The 25,999-nt window shown below is 39.8% G+C and overlaps 2 protein-coding genes and 1 long non-coding RNA gene across 3 annotated transcripts; 1 reads left to right on the forward strand and 2 right to left on the reverse strand.

The window, feature by feature from the left end:
• Nucleotides 1–624: 624 nt before the first annotated feature.
• Nucleotides 625–10,707, reverse strand: LOC144636374 (uncharacterized). Its single transcript, XM_078495569.1, has 7 exons — nucleotides 10,391–10,707; nucleotides 6,915–7,044; nucleotides 4,126–4,395; nucleotides 3,357–3,487; nucleotides 3,062–3,179; nucleotides 1,681–1,971; nucleotides 625–1,113 (listed from the first exon to the last, which is right to left on the reverse strand). The coding sequence occupies exons 1-7, from the start codon at nucleotides 10,428–10,430 to the stop codon at nucleotides 888–890; spliced, it is 1,206 nt and encodes a 401-aa protein (XP_078351695.1). The 5' UTR covers nucleotides 10,431–10,707; the 3' UTR covers nucleotides 625–887.
• A 4,332-nt stretch (nucleotides 10,708–15,039) lies between these two features.
• LOC144636588 (uncharacterized) lies at nucleotides 15,040–17,270 on the forward strand. Its single transcript, XR_013567540.1, has 2 exons — nucleotides 15,040–15,096; nucleotides 16,409–17,270. It is a non-coding gene; the product is annotated as an uncharacterized LOC144636588 (long non-coding RNA).
• A 1,224-nt stretch (nucleotides 17,271–18,494) lies between these two features.
• On the reverse strand, nucleotides 18,495–24,967 carry LOC144636378 (UPF0764 protein C16orf89 homolog). Its single transcript, XM_078495574.1, has 6 exons — nucleotides 24,627–24,967; nucleotides 23,344–23,754; nucleotides 22,017–22,299; nucleotides 20,713–20,765; nucleotides 18,994–19,448; nucleotides 18,495–18,909 (listed from the first exon to the last, which is right to left on the reverse strand). Exons 1-5 carry the CDS (start codon nucleotides 24,820–24,822, stop codon nucleotides 19,195–19,197), a joined length of 1,197 nt encoding a protein of 398 aa, XP_078351700.1. The 5' UTR covers nucleotides 24,823–24,967; the 3' UTR covers nucleotides 18,495–18,909; nucleotides 18,994–19,194.
• Nucleotides 24,968–25,999: the final 1,032 nt, after the last annotated feature.

The following is a 25,999-nucleotide window of genomic DNA, read 5'->3' on the forward strand; positions in this document are numbered from 1 at the left end:
CCATAATCAGTCAATAATCCGTTATCTGCTGTAAAAAAAAGACCCTCAGGGCTAAAGGATTCAAAGATTCAAGGAAGACTATCCAAGGAAGAAAAACAATGGGATGCATTATTCTCTCACCCCTACCACCTTGAAAACCTAATGAGCATGTTATCATGAAGGGTTTATGTCAACCTTCTTTTGTGGCTTGCTTCCACAAAAACTATCGGGATATATTTTAAAATTTGTCTAGCCAAGTAATAAAAACCACTTTTGATGTGGGCTTTCTCATTCCGGCGCCTTTTAGTATTGCGAACTCTGGAGTTCAAAACCCAACTAACGATTGCCTTTTTTTCTCTACAAAATTATGGCGACAGCCAACGAACCTTGGATAACAGAACAAAGAAAATGGATCAAAAACCTACCAATTACAACTGACAGACTTGCCCCTTTGAACCAGTTGAAGTGAACCACTTATTTTTATTTCCTGAGAGATCCGCCTTGGATGATTGACGGCAGAGAAAAACGTAACCGTTGACTTGGGCAGAGTTCGCGTGTTATTTAAAGGCACGTGGTAATAAAAGATAATTATTAAAAAAAGAAAAACAACAACAAAAACAAAACACAATGAAAAGAACCTCGGGGTAAGGTGTCATATGAAGTTTATTTCCCTCAAGAGCAGAAATATTTATTTACACGGCGCCCCAACTTTTTTTAATAAAACAACCAGGAACAGAAAAGGTTAGCGAACGTTACAAAAGAACACACTGTATGGAATCACTTCTAGATCTAGAAGTTGGTATTTTCCAAGTATCTTTCGATGCCTTATTACTAACGGTATGGTAGCATTGTTTATTTTCCGGTCAACCACTCGCTATATCCGCTCAAATGTGGAAATGTCAAAAGGCTTAAAAAATTACTTGTAGCAGTTGAAGAAAGAAGACAACGATGATAAAGCAAAGGCCCGCTGAGATGCAACTACCACCACTAACGTTTTTTCTTCCAGTGTCTATTTCAGTTTCATTGAAGCAAAACCGAGTGTAAGAGTCTTCAATGATGTAAGCAACGTCTTTATCAAACTTACAATAAGACTTCTGCGCGACATTGGAGCACTTTACTGCCGTGTTAAAATTCCTGAAATAAGAAAAACAAAAGAAATAAGGGAACCAAACAAAAGTAACGTAAAAAAGAAGAACATGGTTCATACTCTATTACGATAAAGACGGACAAAGGGGTGGGGGCGTTTCGCAGACGTGACACGAGCAAAATAAAAACCGTTTCACAGTATAGTTTGAGGCTAATGGTTACACAAGAAGATAAGTTTTCAAAATTGAAGAAGACGACATTTATCCCAAGGAATAATGCCGTTCCTTTTTCTTCGGGTATCGTGGGAAAGAAAGGGCAGTAGTGGCTGTCAATAAAGCCTGATTCTTAGACGTCCGAAGTCGATCGCTTCCCCTCTCTTCCTCGGACGTCTGAGAATCAGGTTACTGTGAATATAGCTTTGTCGTCAGAGCCACACAACCAATCACATCACTGAATTATAAATCTCCCTCCCAGGTTTTCTCTTTTTCCCGTTCCCAGGTAGAAGAAAGACCCTGGGAACGAGGTTTCTGAGTTATCTGTTTTCCGTAGAAATTATATACAATGCACACAGCTAGACATATATATGTATTTGCAATGGAGGGAGAAAAAGGTTACCTGCATAATGAACCAGCTGAATCGTTTTGTTCTCTGTACCCCGTCCTGATGGGTTTTGCGCATTTCTCCAACTCAGGAAAGAATTCTCTACTACAAGGAACCAAAGATCGAACTTTGAAGTCAAGATCGATGCGCCGGAGGTTCACCGCTTCACAAAAGAACCTGGGACCCCTCAATACTGCCATTGCAGCCTTCTCTATGTCACCTTTGAGACGTTGATTATTTGCGTAGTCTTTACAGGTCTGGGATAACTGCTCATCGAGACATGCTTTCAGTGCTGTGTATGCAGTCCTTATTTTCAAAAAGATAACGAAATCATAAAGAAGGCATCAGGATAATTCTAGTACATTTTTTAATATACGTACCTATATTATTTCACTACGATAACAAGGGTTGATCTCATGCATTTTAAATCTATAGGCGCGTGTACGTGGCCTAATGGTGAGTGGACTGGACTCCGGATCAGGATCGAACGGTCCCGCTTCGAGTCCTAGCCGGGGTCACTGTGTTGTGTTCTTGTGCAAGACACTTTACTCTCGCAGTGCCTGTCTAAGTACGGCTAGCCGCTTTATGCTACAGAAACCGGAGTTAAGCGTCGAAAGCTATGAGCTAGTTGGGTTTATAAGGTTTACTTAACGAGTTTTGTTTTCATTTCATGGTTTTTCATGTAAAACCTAATGTATACTGAGAGGGTCCTGAAAAAGGAGGGGGGTAGAAATCCCATTATCGCAGCCCATATTTTACCCAAATTCCACTTCCAAGCCTATTGTTTGACCAAATTTTCCCAAATCCCAGTCCCAGTTCCACTGTTTTCTGTTTGTGATTCCCGGTCATAGCGCTCAAAACCCACTTTCCCAATAAAAATTGCTTAAATGCCAGTTCACATTTTACCCTTCAGGCCCGTCTAGTGATGGAGCAATCGCACTTGGTTACTTAAGTCTCGATAAGTTAATGTAAGTTGAAAGAGGTCCTGTTGGTTTGGGCTAGTGGAAGCGCGGTGGGCTAATGCTAAAAGGCGCGGCGGACTGTCAGGTGTTCTGGCAACAAGGTGTACAAATGGTTACGGGCGACTGATTAAAAACTGGGGATATGATAGGTGTAAAACACTTTGACTTCACCTGCCACTACCTTGGCCATGTGCTCTTGTCAATCAAAAGCATGGAGGTTCTCTTAATGGTTTTTAGAGATAAACATTATAAGGATTATTATCTAGCTCGTCTTTAAATAAAACTTTAAGGGACTGGTGTCGGATGAAAAAATGACACTTCCGTCCGGTGTTACTTCGCGACTTTTTCCAGCGCAAACTTAATCCTCTTTTGCATGCTTGCCACGTTTGACTAAACACAAATAAATAAACAAATGTTTTACAAGGTGCACGTACCCACACTCAGGCTTTTCATCACCCATGAAACCCTTCAGGAATGTCTTCTCGCAATTCACGGAAGTTTTGTAGATTAATCGTGCGGTACAAGACAAAGGAGTTTCGAGATCCTTGCAGTCTGCAAATATTAAATAATTAACGATAATTATCAATAATAAGAAATGGTATATTTTTCTTCCCGTGTGAACTTTAAATGACAGGCAGACAGACAGACAGACAGACAGACAGTGAGGCAGGGGCAGACAGGCAGGGAGACAGGAAGACAGACAGACAGACAGACAGTGAGATCTCGTACCATTCGTGTGCAGTGCTGGGTCTGTGTTGTTTGGACAAAATGGGTTGTAAGTATCTCTTGACAGATGTTCACATATTTCGCAATTTGCTTTGGCCTTTTCTGTTACACATTCCTTTGCCACGGCATATTCCCTGTAAAAAAGCACAAACACAGTAACACAGTGTTTTGGAAACTGATAGTGTAGGTTTCACGTGCTTTCTGATTTACTGGAAACAATAGAGAAGTATATAGGTAAAATGAAGCAAACCGGTCAGTGCAGTGTAAGGGCGCTTTCCATTTGTCAGAACTGGCCGGCCGGTCCGGTGGCCTTTCGCGCGAGATTATCCCACAAATCCACAATAACAATGTAAAGCATTTATGTATTGACTGATTTTACAGGACAAATCTGACTTACAACGGAATTCTGATCTCCTATATACCGGTTTGGGCGGCCGCATACCGCCTATCGAACTGTGGAACGCGAAATGGTTGCCTCTATCCAGAAAAAAAAGGGGGGGGGGGAGGGTGTAACCTGCGGTATTTCCAAACGTGAGGCTCACAAGGGAACGGGGTACTCAAGGGGAGGTGGGGGGGGGGGGGGGTATAAAATCCAATTTCCCAGCCCACTATTTTCCCGATTTTGCAAATCCCATTCCCAGTTCTATTGTTTATTTGTTTGTGATTCCCAAACCCATTGACCTTAATTCCATTTTCCCACTGAAAATGTGCCCAAAGCGCTGTTCCCATTTTACCTCTTCAGGCCCCTCAGGGAAGGTAGATCTGAACTTACCTGCATAATGACGGGTCAGACCGGTTCGCATTTAATCGATCCCGAAAGGATCTCCAGCAAAATTCCGTGTCCACAAATGCTGGTGACTTGCACTTGATTAAATTGAGAAAAACATTATTTATCGGAGAGGGCTGATAAGTCAGATCACCACAGTGATACATCTGATGAAGTAGTAGTGACGTCACTGGGTCAACATACGCGACAGGCAGCTTCGCCAAGCAACTTGCGATATGCTTTCTTAGGCATGCTTTTTCACTTTTATACTCATGACTGTAAAAATAAACAAATAGTAAAAACAACATGAGCACACTTTAGGTAACTTCCTTCGCTGCCGTTCTAAAAAGCGTTACGTAACGCCTTTAGTAGGGAGAAGCGTTGCGTGACGTCATATGTTCGTGTCGTTACACTGATCATGATGAAACTTTAGGCGTTGCGTTACGAATATGTTTGTTATGTCTGATTCCGTCTCAGATGTAACGCGGAGAAGCTTCGACGGAGTTTTTCCAACGACTGCATGCATTGCGAAATTCTGAGCAGTCGCAATAAATCGTTCTAATTAGCAGCATTTTAAAACTCGTATTTCAAATGGGGTAACACTTTCCGGGATTTTGAGAGTAAGATAATTCTGTAGTTGTAAAGTAAAGCGTTCTTCATTCAGTTTATTAAATGTGTCAATTCATTTTAGAATGACTTAGTTAAAAGGATTAATACGGTAGATACAAAAACAGAAAGTGACTAAGTTGGGGTCGTGAAAATTACATTTACCCAAAAGTGACTAAGATAGGGTCTATAATTGTCCATAGAATATGACTATAATGGGGTAGGGGTTCTGAGTGGCTAGCGGCACATACCCAACGAAAATTGACCCAAGTACCAACGGGGGACTGACCAAACACATAATAACTCTCCAAGGCGATTGGGAAAGCCCTCTCATTACAAAAAAGAAATATAAAACGCCATAAAACGCAAAGAGAAAGCACCGCAAAGTAAGTATTTACTTTAACCACTAAAGTTCGGTTTCAAAAAGGAAGCATTATCAAGCGACTATACATATACTTGATTGAGGAACGAAATAAAAGCAACTTAGATCTAGTAAGCAACTAACGGACTGTTATTCTTGCAACGGACTGTTAGTCTTTTATTATAGACTCATTAAAGAGCAACAAAAACCGCCTTCTTGAGATTTAAAGACGGACTGAATCACTGATTTGTCTAGAAACACATGCAACCAAATGTATTTTTAGAGTCATTATCTGTTCGGCTTAATCCGCCTAATCCAGGCTGGCGAGTTTAATTTATTATTTTTAGTGATAAGTTGTTGTCATTAAACTGCAACTATAATATTAGCTGTTGGCAAATTAACCGTCTGAAACGGGAATTATAATGCGCTTGCTGGGCGAACACGACTGACGGCTACAGCGTTTACGTTTTAGACCTTAAAGCCTAGGAGGTATAAAACGGAAAATATAGGCAAACTGATTGACAAACCGAATCTGACGGCTAAGGGGGTCAAAAATAAACAAAGTGTATTAAAAACTAAAATATATTGAAACAACTCTCCCCTTTATTTCGGTTTGCGTGACAAACCTTCCTCAGGGGCTGGGCGGTATACGTACAACTAGAAAAGCACACATACACCTCCTAAAATAAACGAAAATCAGTTTTTTTTTTTAGAATCTATCCACTAGAAACGATTCTCTGATTGATTATGAAATACCGGTATAGAAAAGTATTAAGTCCATGGAACTTGATAATTGTTGTGTATGACAAGCAGGGAGCTAAAGATACCAAGCTCTCTACGTACGACCGCCTTTCCTCATTCGATGACAGGCTATGTTCAAATGTAGGTTGGCTAAAGCTCAGTGCTGTATCAATGACATAGCAACCACGCTCATAGACAGACCAAAACGCTACAACTGACAAACAAGACAAGGCTAAAGGCCCCTAAAACATCATACCCACCACACCCCCACCGCCACAACCTTATTAAATACATTTAAACTACAAATGGGTGGCTTATCTGTCTAGACAGATAAGTGGATCAGAAATAAATCTGAAAAAGGCATTTGGAGAATAACAATTCTTTATGGCAACAAAGCGGAGGTGTGTAATCCTTCAGTGTCAAAGCCAATGGCTTGTAGAGCTAAATGCATTGATCGTGATGATCATTCACACGAATTAGCATAACACAAGGACTGACTAATTGCCTAAGCAAGCACCTTCTACTGATGTATCAAAAGGCCTGTCAACTTTACCCGTTGACGCGGGGCTTGGCCTCTCGACAGTTTAGCCGATAGAAGCTCGCGCGCCATTTAATTTTCTCATCGCGTCATAAAAAAATAAAAATAAAATCCGATACAAATTTGAGGGTTGAAATCGAAGCAGAATAGAGGTTATTTATTGAGCCCTCGGTGGCAATGGTTCTTTAATTACAAGTATTTCTACTGCCAGGGTATGGCATTTTAGCATATTAAAGGTTTCTTTTTTTGATCAAGAAATAATAAACACGCAGCAGAAAAATAAACAACAAGCGGACATTATAAACTAGAAATAATAAATACTTTTGGATAACAGGCTTCGAAAAACGAATGAAAAACTCAGTTCAACCAGTAAGAAAGATTATAACTTGAAGTGGACTCTTAGACGGCTAATACTTCCCAAATAGGACGCCTCCCAAACATTTGTAATAAGCCAGTTTAGATGCGTTGATTCAGAGCTTTTAACTGTGTTTTCAATGTAAACTTTAGTTTGAAAACTTAACCATAAGCTCATTACAGAGTTTTACCTACCTGCAGTTTGTATTGGGCATTGTATGTAGATTTGTCATCATTTCTCTCTGGCATTGCTGCCCGTTGGATATGAAGTAAGTCATGTTACATTCTCCCACCAAAGTCTGAGCGCTGACGTCCAGCGATAGACCTAAAAAAGAAAAAGCACGAATCAGTCATGAATCAGCTGTTGTGTCAGTGGTTGATTGTTTGTTTTACTGGGACACAAGTAACCGGTACAGCTTAACACTGACCTTCTAATGGCATTTTAGACAATGTTACAATGTTTTTAAACAAAAACACCGTGGAAACAACCACCGTGAACATTTTAATTACAGTGCGAGTTTATGATCAAGTTCGAGTATAACTTTTGAATTTCAACCTGGCAACATTCCCAGAACCCTTCACTCCCTCTGAACCCTGCTGCGGAGTCAGTTGAATAGGAGACTATCGGTATTGGTGTGAAAAGTGATACAGTAAACACCCGCGTGTAAGAACCTACAATTTTCTAAGTTTGGCAAAATAGATTCTTGTATTTTGGGGTAGTTATTGGTAATTTAGGCTAAGTAGGTTCTTAATAAGGTTCTTAATTTCTAAGGAGGAGCTATAGTTTTTGATTGTACGAGAAGAAAAAAAAAATGGGTTTGGTCCTTCATTATGCAGCATTTATTCATAACTGTATTGCTTCAAGCCTCATGCAAGGTCCAAAGAAGACTATTACAGTCTATGTGAATCTGTCTTTTCTTTATTTGTAAATACAGTTTGGGATGTTCTGTTAAAAATGTTCATAAAAATTTTCTATAACCCACATTTAAGAACCTGCTGAAATTTGCTTGGCTAAACAGGTTCTTATATTTTGGGGTATTAAAATGGCAAATTTCTGCCAGCAGGTTCTTAAACCAAAGTTTCTTACACGCGGGTGTTTACTGTATATAATCGATAACAAAAGTACTGCGTTTGAAAAGTCATACACGAATTTAATGTACGCTTGGAGGTCCCTCATACCGCACCAATCTACATAAACACGTACAAATGAACACACCGTCCCAGGCATCCCAGAGATCTGACAGTATCGCATTTATAGCATGTTTATAATATATTCCATGCCGGAACAACTCGGTTTTCATAGCCAAAAGACTCGGGTCACTTTAGTTCAAAGAAAGGCTGAAACCTACTGGTCCTCATTGATCTTTTTTGCCCATGTTTCAAGTGGGAAGGGAACGAGTTTGAGCTCACGATATTTTTTGGACACAACATACAATATACAATTCCTGTGAGAGAGTACAGGGATAAACGATTTGAAGTTTGAAGTTCGTCTTGTAATCTCTTTCAGGGTGCTTCAGTTCTGTCTATATTTAGTCATATTTCACATGATATCAGCTTTGGTTTCAGTTTTTGGTTTCACGACAGTTTTTCTATCATCTTTGTTCGTTTTACATAAATTTCACTCAGGGCCGTAACCAGACCTTTGCCATAGACGAGGTAAGAACTTGCTACGGGGTTCTGGGAAAAAATGCCCTCCAGAAAATTTTGAAATCTAGAAGCTCTGAAACTCTTTCAGAGACGTTTTTCATGACGCATTTCTTGAAAAAACTCAATCTTGTCTCAATCTCGACTGGGGATTATTATTATCTTTGTTTTTTCAATTTTGGGCAAAAAACTAGACGAGGCAAGTGCGTCGTCTTGCCTCTTGCTTGTTACGGCCCTGTCATTGATAGAGAAAAACCAAAGCAAATCAAGAAATATAAAGAAAAAAATCATTGACAAAACAAAGTAGTTTTGATTTTTGTTTGGGGCTAGTTTGCCCTTAGCCTGTGTGCTGACGTCTCCTTTTTCCGCGTGAGGAAATGGCAGACGTCGATGCTGCACGTCAGCTTTGGCTTTCCGTAATTCGCTCTCTTTTCAGTCCCTTTATAATATCCTTTTCGAAGTGTGTAAATGGTTAACTGTTTTTTTCTTTCCTGCATCCACGGAGACCCAGGGGCACAACCAAATCACCAAGGGAAAAGCCCTGGGAACGAGGTTGCCAGGGGAAATTAGTGGGGGCGAGTGAAAGTCTATACGAGCGAAAAGATTTATTTTCGCCCGTTTCGACTTTTAGTCGCCCAACTGTCCCTCAGGGTCCCCCTAGGATGTTCTGCTGTTTTCTGACTAAATCCATTTTTTTTTTTTACATTTTACTGAATAAATGCCATTCTTTTAGCTGCCATTCTTAGAGCTGCACCCCATTTTAATACACCCCTTTTCGATTAAAGCTTCGCTTCGTCACAAAATGTTACAAGCGTGACAAGTAAAACATTGAAGCCGTTTAAACTTTATTGCACTCACCCCAATTTTCGCGCGTGACTCTACATTCGAAAGAACCCTTACTATTAAACTATATATGCTTTTTGATATACGCTATTAAAGGGCTAAAAGGGCTAAAATTTCTGCTGGTGTTTATAAGAATCGATGAATTACTTTTTACTTGTCAGAATTATTGACACATGTCTAGCGGTTGATTTATTTTGGATGCTTATTTTCGTTTCTGTCATGCTGAACTATTATTTTAAAAAATATCACATTTTTGAGAAACAGAATTGACAAAACTAGATATTCAAGGCAGTGATATGCTAAATATTCATCTGTGTTTACGCTCATGAAAATCCATCTTCTTTTCCTCCCACAAGATAATACAATGTGTCTGGGCCAAAGAAAGAAAAAAATGCTAGAATATAAAGAGATTTCCGGAAGGCAGAATATTGACCTTTTCGTGATAACGACTTCAATGGACTCGCGTGATGTATTTTCCTATCAGCGTCCAACTGTGTTTAAAGAACCGTAGTTTTCTTTCCTTCTTCTTACGATCTCTTGAGAATTCGCTTACTGCCACACTCAAACTTCCCAAATTAACTCCCTTTAAGAACAATAGGAAGCCCTTCAACTGATAACTGCAATCGAACTCGCTATTCTTCGAGAAATGTAAACATAATTCCGTGCGAATGAGTGCACTTTAATACTTTGGCCGATTTAACAAGCCATTTGTTCGGGCTTTTTCGAACACCGCCGATCCGACAGCAAATAACATGTCTACAAGTCAACGCTTCGAACGAAAATGTAAAAAGAATCCATGAGAAAATATTCCTTTCATCGATAACACAATGAAACATGGCATATGTTATTCCATGCGCGCTGTATTGTTCGCGCACAAATGCAGTCAAGCGGCGAATTGATTAAAGTCGCGAAACTCAGCAAAAAAGTTCGGTAGTTTGTAAAGCTCTAACAAGAAATGTACTTTTCCTTTCTATCTTTTCTCGCCTGTGGTGAAAAGCTCAACAAATCGAGCGAGAAATAGACATTTGAGCCTATCTTTACTCATTGGAAAAGCTAATTAGAAATCATGTTCAGACGGACTTGGTCGATCAATAGTCAATCGAGCAGTCAACGATCAGGTGAACGATGTAAAACCGATGTTGCTATAAAATTAAACCATGTAATTAAAAGATTTAAAATCTTACCTGCGATAAAGAGGACAAAATACGTTGCTGAAGCCGACATCTTCTCTTAAAATCATACGCGAGGCTTTATAAAAGGATGTGATGACATATAGGTGCGATCTCGATAGTTTTGACAGATGCACTTGCTTTGTTATAGCTGCCGCCAAAACAAGATGGCGTGACAAACTGATGCGTGACATAGCGGGGATTACCTCATGGGCCACGTGCTATCCTGCGGTTCGATCAGCTAGAGGCTTTAATATATGATTCAGCTTTGTGCTTCGACGCAGGAAAAATCGACGTCTTCGAACGTGGAAACCAAGAGCTTCAATCCCCCACTATATGTGAGGAGTATTCAATCACAGTTGTAGGCAAAGCAATGTCCAGTACGTAACGTTAAACTAACGAAAAGTTACATGTATTAAAACTGATTAGCCTGGGAGAATATTCTCAGTTACTGACAATTATGCTAAACATTTAAGTCAAAACTGAAAAAAAATATATGAAAGTTTTAATACAAATACGACATTCTCAGGAGAGAAAAAATACGCTTGTTTCCTCTCCACGTGACATAATGATATGAAAACCACCTAAAGGATTATTACTTATTTATTTTTATCATTTTTATTTATTTATTTTATTATTTGGAGAGGGGTGGAAGGAGGTTATGACGAGTTTACATGTTCGGTCTGGTTGAAAAAAAAAATAGAAATAAAATAAAAGCACTAAAATAGTCGTACTCAAGCAGAGCCGTAACCAGACCTTTGCCATAGACAAGGCAAGATCTTGCCCTCCAGAAAATGTTGGAATCTAGAAGCTATGAATCTCAGTCAGTCAGAGACATTTTTCATGAGGTGTTTCTTGAGAAAAATCAATCTTGTTCAACTGGGGATTATTTTCCCAGCAAAACATATATTGATTTTAATTTTGGGTAAAAATTAAGACGTAGCAAGTGCCTCGTCTTGCCTCTTGCTAGTTACGGCCCTGACTCAAGGAGTTATCAGTTTCAGGCGTCGTCATTTTTTAAGAGAATTCAGTTCAATTCACAATGTAATTAACTGCTTTGTTCGTTGATTAAAATCCAGTACAACTTTATTGTCTTCACATCATTGTGTGTCCTAGCATAAACCATGAACCATATAACCCACTGGTATGAGGGCGGCCTGTTTTATGAGTCAAATGAGTCTATGAGTCATGAGTCATGAGTTAATGAGTCAAGCTGATTTTTACACAAAGAAGAACATTCATGGTTTACCTTTATGCAAATAAGCTTACAAGCACTTCACACTGCTTACGGTTAGTTCTAGTCTGGTTTGCTTGCGGTTAGTTGCACTCCCGTTTGCTTGCGGTTAGTTCCACTCCGGTTTGCTTGCGGTTAGTTCCACTCCGGTTTGCTTTGCGGTTAGTTCCACTCTGGTTTGCTTGCGGTTAGCTTCAATTTGTTAGTAAGGGTAGCACTATTTTCAAATTTATAACTCTAATTTAAGATTTGACTCATTGACTCATTGACTCATTGACTCATGACTCATGACTCATGACTCATGACTCATGACTCATTGACTCATTTGACTCATAAAAGCTTTACTCTCCAATGGTATTCTGGGTAGACAGCCTTTGTAAGCTTAGTCATATTCATTTTATTGATAATCAAGATGTTTTCTTTCTTTGAGAGCCTTGAGAGCATGATTTATGCAACCTGTTTGATTATCATTTTATTCTGTCACAGACTACGATTATTTTTTGCGATTTCCCAGTAAACATTTGGGCCGCATCGTTCACGGTTTACGTTTTTCATGGATCAACGTTTCTTCAATCAGGTGTATATTCTTTCCAGCATTAGAAATCCAAAAGCGGTCTAAAACGTCCAATGACACAAGAAAGACCAAACTAGCAACAAATTTATTAGAGCAATATATCAGCTCATTACAGTTATTTTCGTTTGATTGATTTTTGGCATGACGCAAAAGAATACCAAATACATCTCATACATACACCTAATTGCAATAATGTTGTCATAGAAAAAGAAAATAAAAAAAGGTAAATAGGAATTAATTAGCGTAGTTTCATAACTAATAGCATTTACAGAAAACCCACGAGTTTTTATCTGCACACTTCGAGTCCATATTTTTATGCTGTAACAAGATAAATTGATTTATTTGTATTTTGAGGCATTTTGAGGCCATTTGTACAAATAACTTTTTGACTTTTTCCTTTTCCCTTATTTCTATGACAACCTTACTGCAATTAGGTGTATATAGGCAGGAAGTCTCCCCGCCTTTCAACGTACACCTGATCCGCTAGTATCTGATGTAAGAAAATATAAGCAGCTCAGCGAGGGTTATTTCAATCGTAATTTAGTTACGTCACTCGCATGTAGAACTTACTAATGATATTATCAACATATAAAGATTATAGATTATTGCAAATCTTGTTGGGGGTGGAGGCCAAAAAGTTGAACAAAAAAACAAACAAATAAACAAACCAAAAAACCCAACACTCAAACACCTACACTCAGTAATGAGGTGAAAATATAACGCGCGAAAAGAGTACAGTTTTCCCACTCTGTTGCACAAATTGTTACAATGCCCACATTGTCAGAAAGCACTTGTTTTCTGCCATGATCCGTACATTGCAGATATTCTGCGATATACATACAGCCATAGATTCGTTCGGCATCTTACAAACCGCGAAAAGCCTAAGTTTATCCCGCTGTAAAATGTGTTACGTTCAGTCAGTTTGTTGAATAATAAACCAGTTTTCCAGCTAAATCTTGGGAAAGATCATCTGACTCATTAGCAACTCGGCCTGCGCTCTGTCGGTTTCGTATCAGGCGAACGATATTGCGTGCGAATTCGCAGAGTTGTTAAGTATTTGCATTAAAACTCAAGACTGTGAACGCAAGACATGTTTTACTTGAAAAGTATTACTTTTCTTGAATGAAAATCGGATACATGAGATAACATGCTGAGATTATATACATTTACAGACAACAGCCTCACTACACATCTTGTTTCCAGTTTTTGTGGGGATGTGGGGGACGAAAGTCAGTTACGAGCGAGGCTGCAAAGCTGTCCGCCTACCTCGTCCCCAGGGCATCTCTGCTTTTACGAAGTTGAGCTGGACTGAGTTATTCGCTGCTCGCAAAAGATCGCTGAATTCGCGAAATATCTCAAATCAGTCGCAGAAGCATCTTCAAATAATTCAGACATGGAACGTAGTTGCAGAGAGAAGTTCGATGGGAAATATAAATATAAAATGGTTCTTTCACATGTCTCTAGTTAGCCCGCATGCATTTTTACTCGTGCCAATTCTTTACATTTGTGTGACTGATCTGATTCTAATTAATATGCAAAAAAGAAACATTTGCACTACGTGTAACGTGGCAAATGGAGTGGTTCACGGCGCCCACAGACGGGCGTTTAATCAACGTGGTCAATAATGGGGCGTGTTCCCACTCGATCTACAACGATATCATTAAAACGTACATTTCTGTTTATTTCTGTCTCTTTCCCAGTGACAATGCCAGCTCAAAGAAGAAATTTGAAAAAAATGTTCCGTGACTAGGCCTTGGTGACATTCTTATAGAATAATTTGGCGAAGAACGTTTCCGTTTGTACGTGACCGAGCAGCCGCTTCAATTAACAAAAAAAGCTTGACTCGTGATTTCTTTTCTTCCGCCTTCAAACAAATTTAGATGCTGGTTGTTGTTGAAAATTGAAAAAGGTAATAAAGACATCATGCCGGACTTTTGTTTCCCATTTACCTCACGTGAGCGAGCTAGAAGATTAGGATAAATAAATCAAGCCGTCCAAATGAAATTGAATGTGCGATTTTCTTTGCTTAGAGACTGCACGAGACCTAATGATATGTTTCAATTGCACTCCATAATGTAGCCTTAATTAACGATAACAATGTTTCGTGTCTATTTATTCGTACAATTCGGCTATTCAGACAGTACTGCTACCCTGCCGGCCTTGCATAATCCGTAATTAGATTTTGAACAGATTGTTTGCACTTTAAACTTTAAACAATCACCTGTTTTCTAACATTGCCCGATTTTTTCTTTCTTTATCTTTTTTCTCATTTCTTCGGCTGTGGTGACAGAAAAAGGTAGTTCAGGTAATCTAGACCGAATGGATTCACGGAGGGTCAGCAAATTAAAGAGCTAATAATGTTGTAAATTTGAACTTCAAAGTGTATTTTTTTATGCATTCGTGATACAAAGCGACTGCTTTAGCCATGAATTACATTTGCGAGTTGCGGTACCCCGCGAAGAAGGAAGCACACATATAAACTTGCCTGGTTCCACACACGTCAAGTACAGCCAAGGCAGCTAAACTTTGTTGTAGCAACGTTACTTCCGTGTTTTCTTGGTATTCTCTTAAAAAAGGAAAAGCGTAGGCATTCCTTAGGGATAGCGAGCCCTTCAGAGTTAGCCGCCTACTTCCGAAACCTAGCTGTCGATAGAAAAACTCAATGGGGCACCTTTCAAGATAACTTATAAACCGTGTTCGTTTGTGCACTTGAAGCAAGACGTTCCCGGAACAGTTGCAGAAGCAAGGTGGAGATTTCTGACCACAGATCTGATGGCGATGCTTAGCAAAAGAAGAACGAATACGTTCGTTTTCGTGGCACTTTTAATCGTAACACTCCTTGCTGGTCACTCTCAAGGAATTATGGGATGGTTTGGTGGAAAGAAACCAAATGGCCGGAGGTCCATAATTAAGGTACGTTATAAAACTAAGCTTAAATATTCTCGTTTTTTTTAGAGAGAGAAGGCCAAATTTGTCCAGCGACAAGCACTTTAGCTTAACAGTAAATCGCTTAGCAATGTAGCCAAACTGCGAGAATACAGTCAAAGAATACAAAACATTCTTAATCATGTTTTATCAATATTTGTCAAGTTTCTGAATACGCACAGGTTTAATTTAGAGCAGATATGCACCAAGCGGAGCTTGGAGATGAAAAGCTCGTCACATGGTCTTTCTTACGCTTGAACAACGCGCGATGAATACTCGGAGAGGGTGGTAAAATATGCAATTTGATGAGCGCCAAAGTCAATTGGGTGTTTTTACTCGTCAGTCACTCGTCTTAATTAAGGTTCAAAAATAAAATCTTGAAAAAAATTAATAATCAACCATAAGGCTACACTTACCTACTTTACGCTGAGTGAATTATATATGTTGACGGAATTTTTATCGTTCAAGAATCTGTGGTTTTCATATGCTTTTTTCAACCACCGCCCTTCCTCTCTGAAAAAAAAGTTTACTCTAGCTCGACGTTGAACCAGTAGTGAAGGCATAAGTATAAACACTTAAATTCAATAGGTGGGCGTTTATTGGGTGGTTACGGGCGGTGATTCTGAGCACATTTGGAAAAAGTATCGCCCGCCCGTTAGCAATGTTGCAAAGAGTAACTGAAGGGAAATAAATTGAAACATCGGCAATTTCAATCCGCAAATATATTCACGATAGGTCTATGGTAGTCAATTATGATAGGACACGTAGGAGGGTAAATTAGCTTTCGACTTTGTGTGGAATAATACTGGATGTGATAGAGCTGGATACCGGACATAATTGGTGGGCGTTTAATCAGAAAGAACAGTGTTGGTAATTATTCATGTACCTGATTCCAAAGCTGATCGAAAGGGCGATAAGAACGTTAACCCCGGCTGCAATTGTTTCTCCTTGACCGTGGGACGTCAAGCGAGAAACACGCGAAATTAAATAGAAAAATTACCTTGAGTAAGCTCAAGGAATACAAAAAGAAAATAATAACAATTTTCTTCCACAACAAAGCACGTCATGTAAAATTGTTTGTTAGCCGGCAACGACCTGGGCACCAGAAGCTAAGCTCATTTCTCGTGCTAAGACTTCGTCGGCTAAAGAACACGACAGGCTCTTGGCACGAGAGTGAAACAATACATTTCTATTTCCCGGCTTGCTTTCAGTTTTCGCGCGACCATTCCCCAAGATACTAGCTGAAGTTGCATGGAGAGAGATTACGAAATTAACCAGAAATTTGTATTTTTTGTCTTAGTTGCAAGACTATTTGGAACTGAATCAGGACAGCAACGCGACACATCGTCCTAACTCAAAACACGTTGCTCTTGGACAAAAAGAAAGGCCAGGTATAAACAGGCGTCATCACCGCAAGCTGGCGGTTCTTGGAAGGCATTTCAGATTAAAAATGGAAGAATGAACACATTGACGGCTTAAAGATGAAGGAATGAGACGCATTAAACGGCTTTGCTAAGATGGAAGAATGAGACACATTACGGACAGATAATAGATTTAGCCAGTCAGCACCGTAGAATCTTTCGCTTAGCTCGCAAAGTTCTCTTAGGCATTCGAGTATCGCTATTAGCTTTTAGCTTTATTTCCCTTTATTTCTCTTTTGTAATACTTTGAATGCAATGGGCAAGACACTTAAATTGGCAAGTACAGCTGCTGGAGTTCGACATTCTCCAAGACGTAACTTTGAGACAATATTCCACGATGGACTTCCTTTACTCTGGTCGCCTGTCTTCTCAGCAGCCGATGTATTGGTATTGCCAACTGTTATCATTTTGGTGTACCATTTGTGAAGAAAAAAAATAAAAATATAATAAAATGAAATGAAAACGAACGGTACACGCTGTAGTTCGTCTAGAATAATCGTCCGTCCGGGTGTGGGCAATCTTTTCTCCGTGAACATGACTTCCGTTCAGATAGACCTCTGGCTCACTCGGATGGTGCACTAAACGAACTACTGAGTTCAAACTATTTTCTATTTATATTTAACTACGGGCCCGGGGTAGCTATTTAACAATTAGACGGCGAATACCAGGTTTCTATCGACTATCAAAGTCGACATAAACCGAGAGCGAGCTGTGTAACTGTTCTAGCATAACCCACTGACAGATCTATTAAACACAGAATATCGCTAGAAGTTTTTGATTGATAAAAGTCAGCGAAAAACTTAGCGCGCACCCCGAGAGCCGTCTATCAATCATTATTAAAAACTAGCAATATGGTATGTTGCAATTCCTGAGTTTTGATTGGTTAACAATCAATGGTATATTTAGTAAATAAACCCCTTCAGGCGGCTGGTATATTCGAGGATAAACCTCCGATTACGTCCTACCACGCGCTTTATCGCAGCAAATTTATAGGAAATACCTGCAGTAATAAAGCCGGCGTAACTGTGGTTGAAACAAATGTAGTTGATTGGTTAAAGTGAGCTTTTAACTCTTTGATTTCATTAAAAGTTAGAATTGAATAAGGTGACTTTATTCGTTTGCTTTGTGCTTGCCTTCAAAATCGGACGAGGATATCAAATCGGACGGGGTATATTCGCTGATACCCGTCGTCCGATTTTGTACCACGTGATGCGTTTTATCCAATTAGCGCGCGCAAAATTTACTGGGTGGGTTATAAGAGCTCAAATACCCTTGACCACAAATATAGTAGCCGATACGCGCTAACCAGAGCAGCTGGAGAGCTCAAACAGTATTGCAATTCTTTGGCTGCATGTATTTAATAAAACAATTATTTCACTCATACTTGTTGGATGAGGTTGTTGTAGCCAACTCAAATCCAACGCGCGCGCATGGAATAATTGTTAAATAGACGGCTCCTGTGTAGCCAATCATTACCTAAAAGACGGTCGGTAGGTTATGCCATAGTTAGTAACCATGGTAATGGTAAGAGCGAACAGTCCTATAGAAAACGAGGGAAGAAGTCTAATCGTTTTAGTCTAAATGATTGCTTTAAAATTTTATGCATTTTTAAGCAAAAAATCAAGAGTTTTTCCTTTCAAGAGCAAAGCGCGCGGGATTGTGCTATGTAAGCAAATAAAACACAAAAGGAGAACCAATCAGAGTCACAGATTCATTTTCAATAGAGCAGTTTTCAATTGAGTGTCGTAAAAGCAAAAGCAAAGTAATTAGCTGTAATCACTCTCAGACAATCCAGTGAACCAATCAAAACTAGAAGCAAATACACGCGTACGTAGCAGGCACGAAGCGCGGGAAAACTGCGCGAGCAAGACACGATTTGTTTTGGTTTTAGTTCTGATTGGCTGAGAAAGTGGCGCGAAATTGGCGCTCGCTTCCCGCCCCCCTCCCCCCGCGCGCTCGCTTCGTTTCCTTTTTTGCCTTGAAAAATCGAGAGGCGTGTCGACAGTCTAGGTTAGTTGGGGAGCAGTGCAAAAAACGGGATTAGCGCGAAGAACGCAAAGTGAAAAAAAAATGGCCAGGGGATTTTTCGCCAACTAACCGAACGCCTGAAACAGCTAGGCTACACAGGATGACAGGGACATCGGTTAGAAGGTTCCAATGAAACGCTGCATGAACCTGGATCAAACCTTACTTGCTGAATAGTGTTGAATTGAAACGGCCCCTTAAAATACGAAGAGTACATTGAATATTTCAGCCAAATTCCCTTAAGTTCTAAGATCAGTCAGCCGGAAATTACGCACCTCTCTATTAGGGCGTTTAACTTCCTTGATCCCCGAGAGACGTCCGAGAGTCAAGCTGGGAAATTCGGGTCGGGAGAGCTCTTGCAGGGTCTCACAAGAAGGCTCGTTCTCCTCGGGAAAGAGGACCCAAAAGGGGAGAAAGGGGGGGGGGGGGAGAAATTCACAAACATCTCTGTTGTAGGCAACGTTAAAAGTACTGAAGCTTGGACGTCTCAGCTATCTCGCGGATAAAGGCAAAGTAAGGCACCCGAAGGAAGTGTGTTTTTCAGACCAAAGTAGTACACTCTAATGTTAACAGAAGTACGAAAGCTCCTCAACGTCCTCGACGATTAACAGGCTTGAGCTTCAAGCGCTGTACAATCTCTCTACCTTCTTCTCTGCCCAAATAAAATGGCATGAAAAGTTAATGCCGTTTGCGAAATAAATCGCCTGGCAGAAAAAAGGAACGCTATAGTGAGAACGACAAGTCCGAACATGTACACCGACACAGTTTGGGCATCTTCTTGGGCGCTCTTTAAGAGGTTCACTGCATGGACCTGAGGTGGAGGGTCCAGGACCCACCTCAGGTATACAGCAAGGAGCCCAAGTCCTGCTCCGGTGACGTCACTTACACAACCGTCTGCAAAAAAAGACAAATAGGGAACTTTTAATTTGACCGTAAACATTACGGCGCAGTCGCCTAATGGTTAGTGCGCTAGGCACCGGATAGAACGGACCGGGCCGGGTTCGAGCCATGGCCGGGACACTGCGTTCTGTTCTTGGGCAGGACGCTTTACTCTCACAGTGCCTCAATCCACTCAGGTGTATAAAGGGTACTGGAGAATTTGCTGCTGGGGATAACCCTGCCATGGGCTAGTATACCATCAAGGGTGGAGTAGAAATACTCCAAGTCGCTTGATGCTTCTGAAACCGGAATACCGTAGAATTCCGGTTATAAGCCCTGGGCTTATACAACTTCGTAAGGGGTTTTGGGTGGGCTTATAAGCGGAGGGGCTTATATCCGGGAGGGCTTATAAGCGGAATGAAAAAAAAAAAAAACGTTTCAAAACGAGCCACGGGAGTGTTGATGACAATACGTTTTTTTTAAGTTAAAAGCACATAATAAAGCAACATTTAGCCCTATTCAGTACTGTCATCTGGTAGAGGGGGGCTTATATCCGGGGGGGGGGCTTATAACCGGATGTATTTTTTTGTTTCCAGGATGATGGGCCTATAACCGGGGGGGGGGGCTTATAAGCGGGGGGGCTTATAACCGGAATTCTACAGTATGCTCCGGCCTGATGGAGCACTACGCTCCGGCGAACGCAGACTTTACCTTTTTTACCTAAACATCACACAAACTAGACAGAGTTATTTGCTCTTTTCAACTTCCAAAAACTGTATTGTGCTCGTTGTTCTTCACTCCCACAGTGCCTCTCTCCACTTAGGAGTACTTGCATATAATGGATACGGGCAACTTGTAAGGGCACAATAAAAAAGAATGTATGAAGAAAAAAAAAGAATTTAAATCAAAGCTGATCGTGAACGTTGACAAGAGAAATGGTAAAATATGAAACAAATGTCGTGGATGAATAAGTTCAAATCAGTAAAAAAAAACAGTGTACAAATGGTTACTCAAGATTTTTTTTTCTGTCCAAGAGGAGTATTAAAAAAAGGGGGGACGGAAAATTACCAATACCAAGCGAAGAAATAAAAACCATTTCAGCAAACGCGCATTTATACATATTGTACTTTTGACTATTACATGAAAACCGTTATTATTCTAATTTAATAGACTTTCTTAGTTTAAAAAAAGGTACCAAGTGAAGATACATTGTAGTTACAGGTTAAAACTGAGTGAGCCATATTATCTTTCAAAACAACAGCTATAGTCAAGTACTCACTTCCAAGATAAACTGATTTCAATTCACGCTTTGCCTTCCCAGCTTCAGTTACACTAATAACAGGAGAAAAAAAATGAGCCAGGGGTTATTGCTCGCTGAATGAGCAACTTTTCCTTGAATAATTATGTTTAATGTATTACAAATATTATTTTATGTAATACATTAAGCAGATTTCTTCAAAGAAAAGTTGCCAATTCAGTGAGCAATAACCACTGGCTTATGTTAAAGCCACAGAGGAATGATAATTGACCTGCGGAGGGGGGGGGCGGGGGGCAGCCCCCGCAGAACCGAAGACACAGAGAAGCAGCCCCCCACCAGTCACAGTCACCCCCACGAATGCCCGCCGTCCCGCCTGTGAACCTGGACCCTGAATGAGCACAGACAGGGACGGGAGCACAGCCACACAGACAGACCGGGACAGCACCCCATAACACTTCAAGTCACAGTCACCCCCCACGAAAGCCCGCCGCCCGCCTGTGATACACATTGTCAATGTTTAAAAATCAACCTTTGTAATTATTTATTGAGCAACAGTTACATGTGGCATTATTATTACAATTTTGTGTTTGAAGCAAATCAAGCCACAAAACAGTTATTCAGTACCCCTGAGGTAATACAGTCAAACTCCCATTAACACACCCTTGCGACTTGGAAATAGCATAATAAATTCACATAGAAAAGGTTTCAGCTTATGGGAGGTTAGTGGGAGGCGCAGTGGTCTAATGGTAAGCATGTTGTAATCCGGATCGAGCAGTCTGGGATCGGGCCTTGGTCGGGGCACTGTGTTATGTTCTTGGGCAAGACACTTGCTGTAACTCTCACAGAGCTTCTTTCCACCCGGGTATAAAAATGGGTACCATGGAATTTACTGCTGAGGGGTAACCCTGTGTTGGACTAGCACACCATCCAAAGGAGAGTAGAAATACTCCTACATGTACATGTAGTTGCTTCATGCTACAGAAACTGGGATAAGCTGTATTAGCTTTCAGTTCTGTGTTAGGGGGGGGGGGAAAGTACAGCCCAATGGGCTTTCAGGTTCATATGCAGACTTAACTTTATGGGAGCCTGTTAACAATTTAGTGTTTGCAAGTGTCAGGGGCCATGTCTTATTGTCCGTTTTAGGTAGGTGTCCAACTATGGGAGGTGTCCTTTGGAGGGGGCTCAGTGGTACATATACATAATACATTAAATTATTGCGCTCTCTGAACCAAACAAACAAACAAATTAAAACTAAACATCACATTACATGAGTATGATATCATAATTAAACTACTAATTGTTTACAATTTAATTTCAGTATGTACCTCAACGTTTCCTCTCCTACTCTAGTGTAGTCTCCATAACATCCACTTTCTAATTGCCAGGCTATAGCATTAGATAGCCCACCTGATGTGAGTAGTACATGATACCCTAACAAGCCACAACTGAAGCTTAGCTTCACAATCAACATAAGATCCTTTGGGTCACCTTCTCCCTGAAATTGTGTCCAAGCATTGTTGAAGTAGGCTAAGGTGCAAATGTGTTGTAGGTGTGTCATTAATTTGTCTCCCGAGGCTTCAATTCTTGAGATCAGCTTGTCATGACAACCTTGTTTAAGTAACCAGATAAAATAAATGTATTAAACCCAAGGGATAATGTTATTCAAAAAAAAATTGGCATAATCTTAAACTTCAACATCATCATAGCTACAATAAAAATTATTTTGTATGTAATAATCATAAATTATAAACAGCAAGCTCTATTCAAAGGGCATTTTCTTCACTGTTATTCAATGTTGAGTTTCTCCCATGAGACCTCTCACTTGGGTAGTAAGAACAAGAAGTGAGCAATAATAATTTGTAGATACAAAAAACACTTTTAATTGCTGGAAAGAGTTAATAAAGAAACAAATTATTCTTCAGGAATGAGTAAAGTACATCAGTAAATTTCCAAATGCAGTGTATACTGCTGATTATAAAAAAAATCTGGAAGTAAACAAAGCAGGAAGTTTTAACATTGTATGACATTACATGAAAACATAAAGCAACAAAAAACTAAAATTCCCTCTGTTAAAACTTTATTACTTCAATGAAAAAATGTTGGAACATTTCTGAGTTGGTTGTACACAAACAATGAAAAATGACTGAATTTTCTGAAATTTAGCAGAATTCAAAGAACATGCAAAATAACAAATGCAGAAGCTTATTGTGTAACCTGCCAGTTTTGATCTTGTCAGCTAAAATGGTTTGGACATGAAATCAAATTTAAGAATAGGTACTGTGCACTGATTTTGGGAGGTGTCGTTGCCTAATGGTTAGCGGGCTGCACTCCGGATTGAGCAGTACAGGATTGAGCCCTGGCCAGGGTCACTGTGTTGTGTTCTTCGGCAAGACACATACTCTCATAGTGCCTCTCTCCACCCAGGTGTCTAAATGAGTACAGGCGAATTAATGCTGTGGAGTAATCCTGCAATCATGGACAAGCATCCCATTCACTTGCAGGGGGGAGAAGATATACTCCTAGCCACTTTCCGTAATTTTACAGAAACTGGGATAAGTTCTGGCAAGTATGGGCAACTTTGATCAAGGCTTTACCCCCCACTCCAAAGATTAGAAAGCTGTGCTCAGCCACCTTAATTCAAAGCAAACATACCTGCTGCCTCTCCTAAGATGAAAAACAAAGTCTGGTAATAAAGCATGTTATTTGGAGCTCCTTTTGTCATCATAGTCTTCCAGCACTCATCAGAAATAGTACATGGTTCAGCCTGGCTACTCCTGCTTCCCACGACTTCCCACACACAGTGGGAATATCTTTCTCTATCATCTGGTCTGCTTTCCTGTCTCTCAGAAACATCTTGTAATTCTAAATATCTGTAGGCTTTGTAATAAGTCCATGGAGAATTCAGTGCTGGATAAAACAAAGGATCATTTTTCTGGACCAGTGGAACAAACTTTTTCACAACTTCAGATACTCTGTTTAGCAACTCTGTCACATTGTTATAAATGTCCAGGCTTAATTTGATTTTCCCATTCTCTGTCTCTTCTAGAATCCTGTGAAGGTATCCTAAAGTTATTATGTGGTAGAGAATTTATAAGAAAACTGTCAGTGTTACATACATTTTAAGGTAACTTACAGTGAAACTATCAATTATTGTTGTGGTTCCATAATGGAAACTTTAAAGTCAACATAAAGCTCTGAGTAAGTACAGTGTACAAGGTGTAATATCAATGATTTACAGTGTATACACAAAATTGAAGAAACGTTACCCTGTAAAAAGCATAAACCATGAAAGATAAGACCTAGAGAGCAATGGTAACCTTAGTAATATTCCTTTTATTTAAAATCAAGATATTTTCTTTCTTTGAGAGCTTTAAGAGCTTGATATATGCAACCTGTCTTATTAAAATGTTCCTTCTGTCAAAGACAACAACTACTTTTTCTGGATCTCCCAGTAAATGTTTGGGTCTCATCGTTTATCTATGGTTTATGCTTTCATGGGTCAAGATTTCTCCAATCAAGTGTACATGCATGTGTGTACATATGTACATGTAGACATACACATGTCAATAGCCATTACAATAACAAACCAAGTTTTTATTATCAGTAAACAGCTTTTAATCATATGTAATGTTAGGTTTGATGGTGAAGAGGCTGCTAGATTACATACAATATACGTATGCTGCTTTTGTGTTTGGAAAACATCTGTAATGAATATTGGCTCAACCATAACAGAAGAAAACACTGCATGCAGCTTTCAGTGTATTTTAATAGTAGTGTATTTTTTCCTCAGGATAAAAACACAAATTTGATTAAAAATTGTAGTACACGCACACCAAGTAGACCAAAACCGCCATTTCATATATTTTTTACACGTTTAACAGATTGTCTCACCTTCCTAAATGCCAAAAAGAAACAATTTATTTAGCTTTGTTTACCTTCTGCAACTCGCAACCCAAGCAAAGCATCCGAATCTAAACGCTGGTATTCGCGGTTGAAGTAAGATAAATCACCCATGAAAGCCTTATACAGATCTCCCAGTTCATCTTTATCCAAGTTAGCTTGTGACAAGGTTTCTTTCACCAGAAAGCATAGCAAGAATTTAAGAGGAAAAGCCATTCGACAATACGACATAGCACAAAAGCTTCAGGTTCGAAAGATGCAGGCGTCAAACACCCGAAAAGGACTGGGGAAAGATTAGGTGTGCAACCGCTGGTAGTTTGCGCGTCGGCGCGAAATACAGTGGGCTCAACCTCTTCCCCAGTTCCATCTTCGCTTTGCAGTGGGCTGGCCGGCTGACCTAATTAAGCCTCACAACCTTGTTCAGTCGAAACAGAGAAAGGTAAGCCAAAGGGTAAGTTAAACTGGAAAGGAACAATCAGTAAAAGGATATAGGGCCGGTGAAGTGGGAGAGAGGCTGAGCTCTCTATAACTTCCGAATCCAAGATGACGGGAACAATAAAAAATGGCACGCGATGCATGCAGAAGCGATGACGTTTCACAAGGGGTCTTATATAGTTTTGAGAAAATCTGTCAAAAACTTAACGTAAATAAAAGTAGCTGACATCTTGTGCGCGAAAAAGATAAGATAAGAAACATAATCATTGTTAGTGATTGTATAAATAACATAGTTAGGATCTGATGGAATTCAAATAAATACAGTTGTTATGAATTCACAGACCACGGATATGATGCAAATTATACGTTTTCTTCGTAAATTTGCTCAAGTGAACAACAGAAACATTTTATTTTTATATATATATTTTCAGATTTCCCTATGTTGTCTCACCAAAGATTGCGTTATACCACAGGCGGCCCAGACGTTGTATTCGATTTAGGTGATTATAAGACAAAGTATGAGATGTGGGACGAAAGGGGGCCACACACGAGGAAGACAGGCACAGGGACACGAGCGGAGAGGACAGACCGAAGGTATAAAAGTATGAGAATGCTTTGAAAATTGCTCTAAATAGTACTTGTATGAAAGATTTTAATAAAAATGTCTTACCTGATGTTTATCTTGTGTTATTTTGACATTTCTGTGCTTTTGGAGTGGTTTTAAAGCCTTTTAGACGAGTTTTTCGGCTTTAAAACCACTCCAGAAGCACGTACGTTTTTTGATTTTTTTCTTTTTTTGCACGGCATCTTGGCGTTGAAGAAAATAAAATGAAGTAAGAATGCTAGACGCCGAAGCTTTATTTTTGCTAACATTGGTGATATGTAATTTCTTGGCTTGATGTTTTTCCCCCTCCCTTCACGATTTGTTTTTCATATTTATGTTCACCTCGCAAGTGCAAAAATAATTGTCGCA

Source organism: Oculina patagonica, chromosome 13 (genome assembly GCF_052425735.1).
Source record: "Oculina patagonica isolate OP01 chromosome 13, crgOcupat, whole genome shotgun sequence".
NCBI lineage: Eukaryota > Metazoa > Cnidaria > Anthozoa > Scleractinia > Oculinidae > Oculina > Oculina patagonica.

Coding starts and splice junctions, on each gene's coding strand:
- LOC144636374 (XM_078495569.1), bottom strand. CDS start 10,430: ATGTCGGCTTCAGCAACGTATTTTGTCCTCTTTATCGCAG. Junction 4,396..6,914: donor ATGCCCAATACAAACTGCAG/GTAGGTAAAACT, acceptor TTATTTTTACAG/TCATGAGTATAAAAGTGAAA. Junction 3,180..3,356: donor CCCAGCACTGCACACGAATG/GTACGAGATCTC, acceptor TAATATTTGCAG/ACTGCAAGGATCTCGAAACT.
- LOC144636378 (XM_078495574.1), bottom strand. CDS start 24,822: ATGTCGTATTGTCGAATGGCTTTTCCTCTTAAATTCTTGCTATGCTTT. Junction 22,300..23,343: donor CATCTTAGGAGAGGCAGCAG/GTATGTTTGCTT, acceptor TACTTAAACAAG/GTTGTCATGACAAGCTGATC. Junction 19,449..20,712: donor GAAATCAGTTTATCTTGGAA/GTGAGTACTTGA, acceptor CTTTTTTTGCAG/ACGGTTGTGTAAGTGACGTC.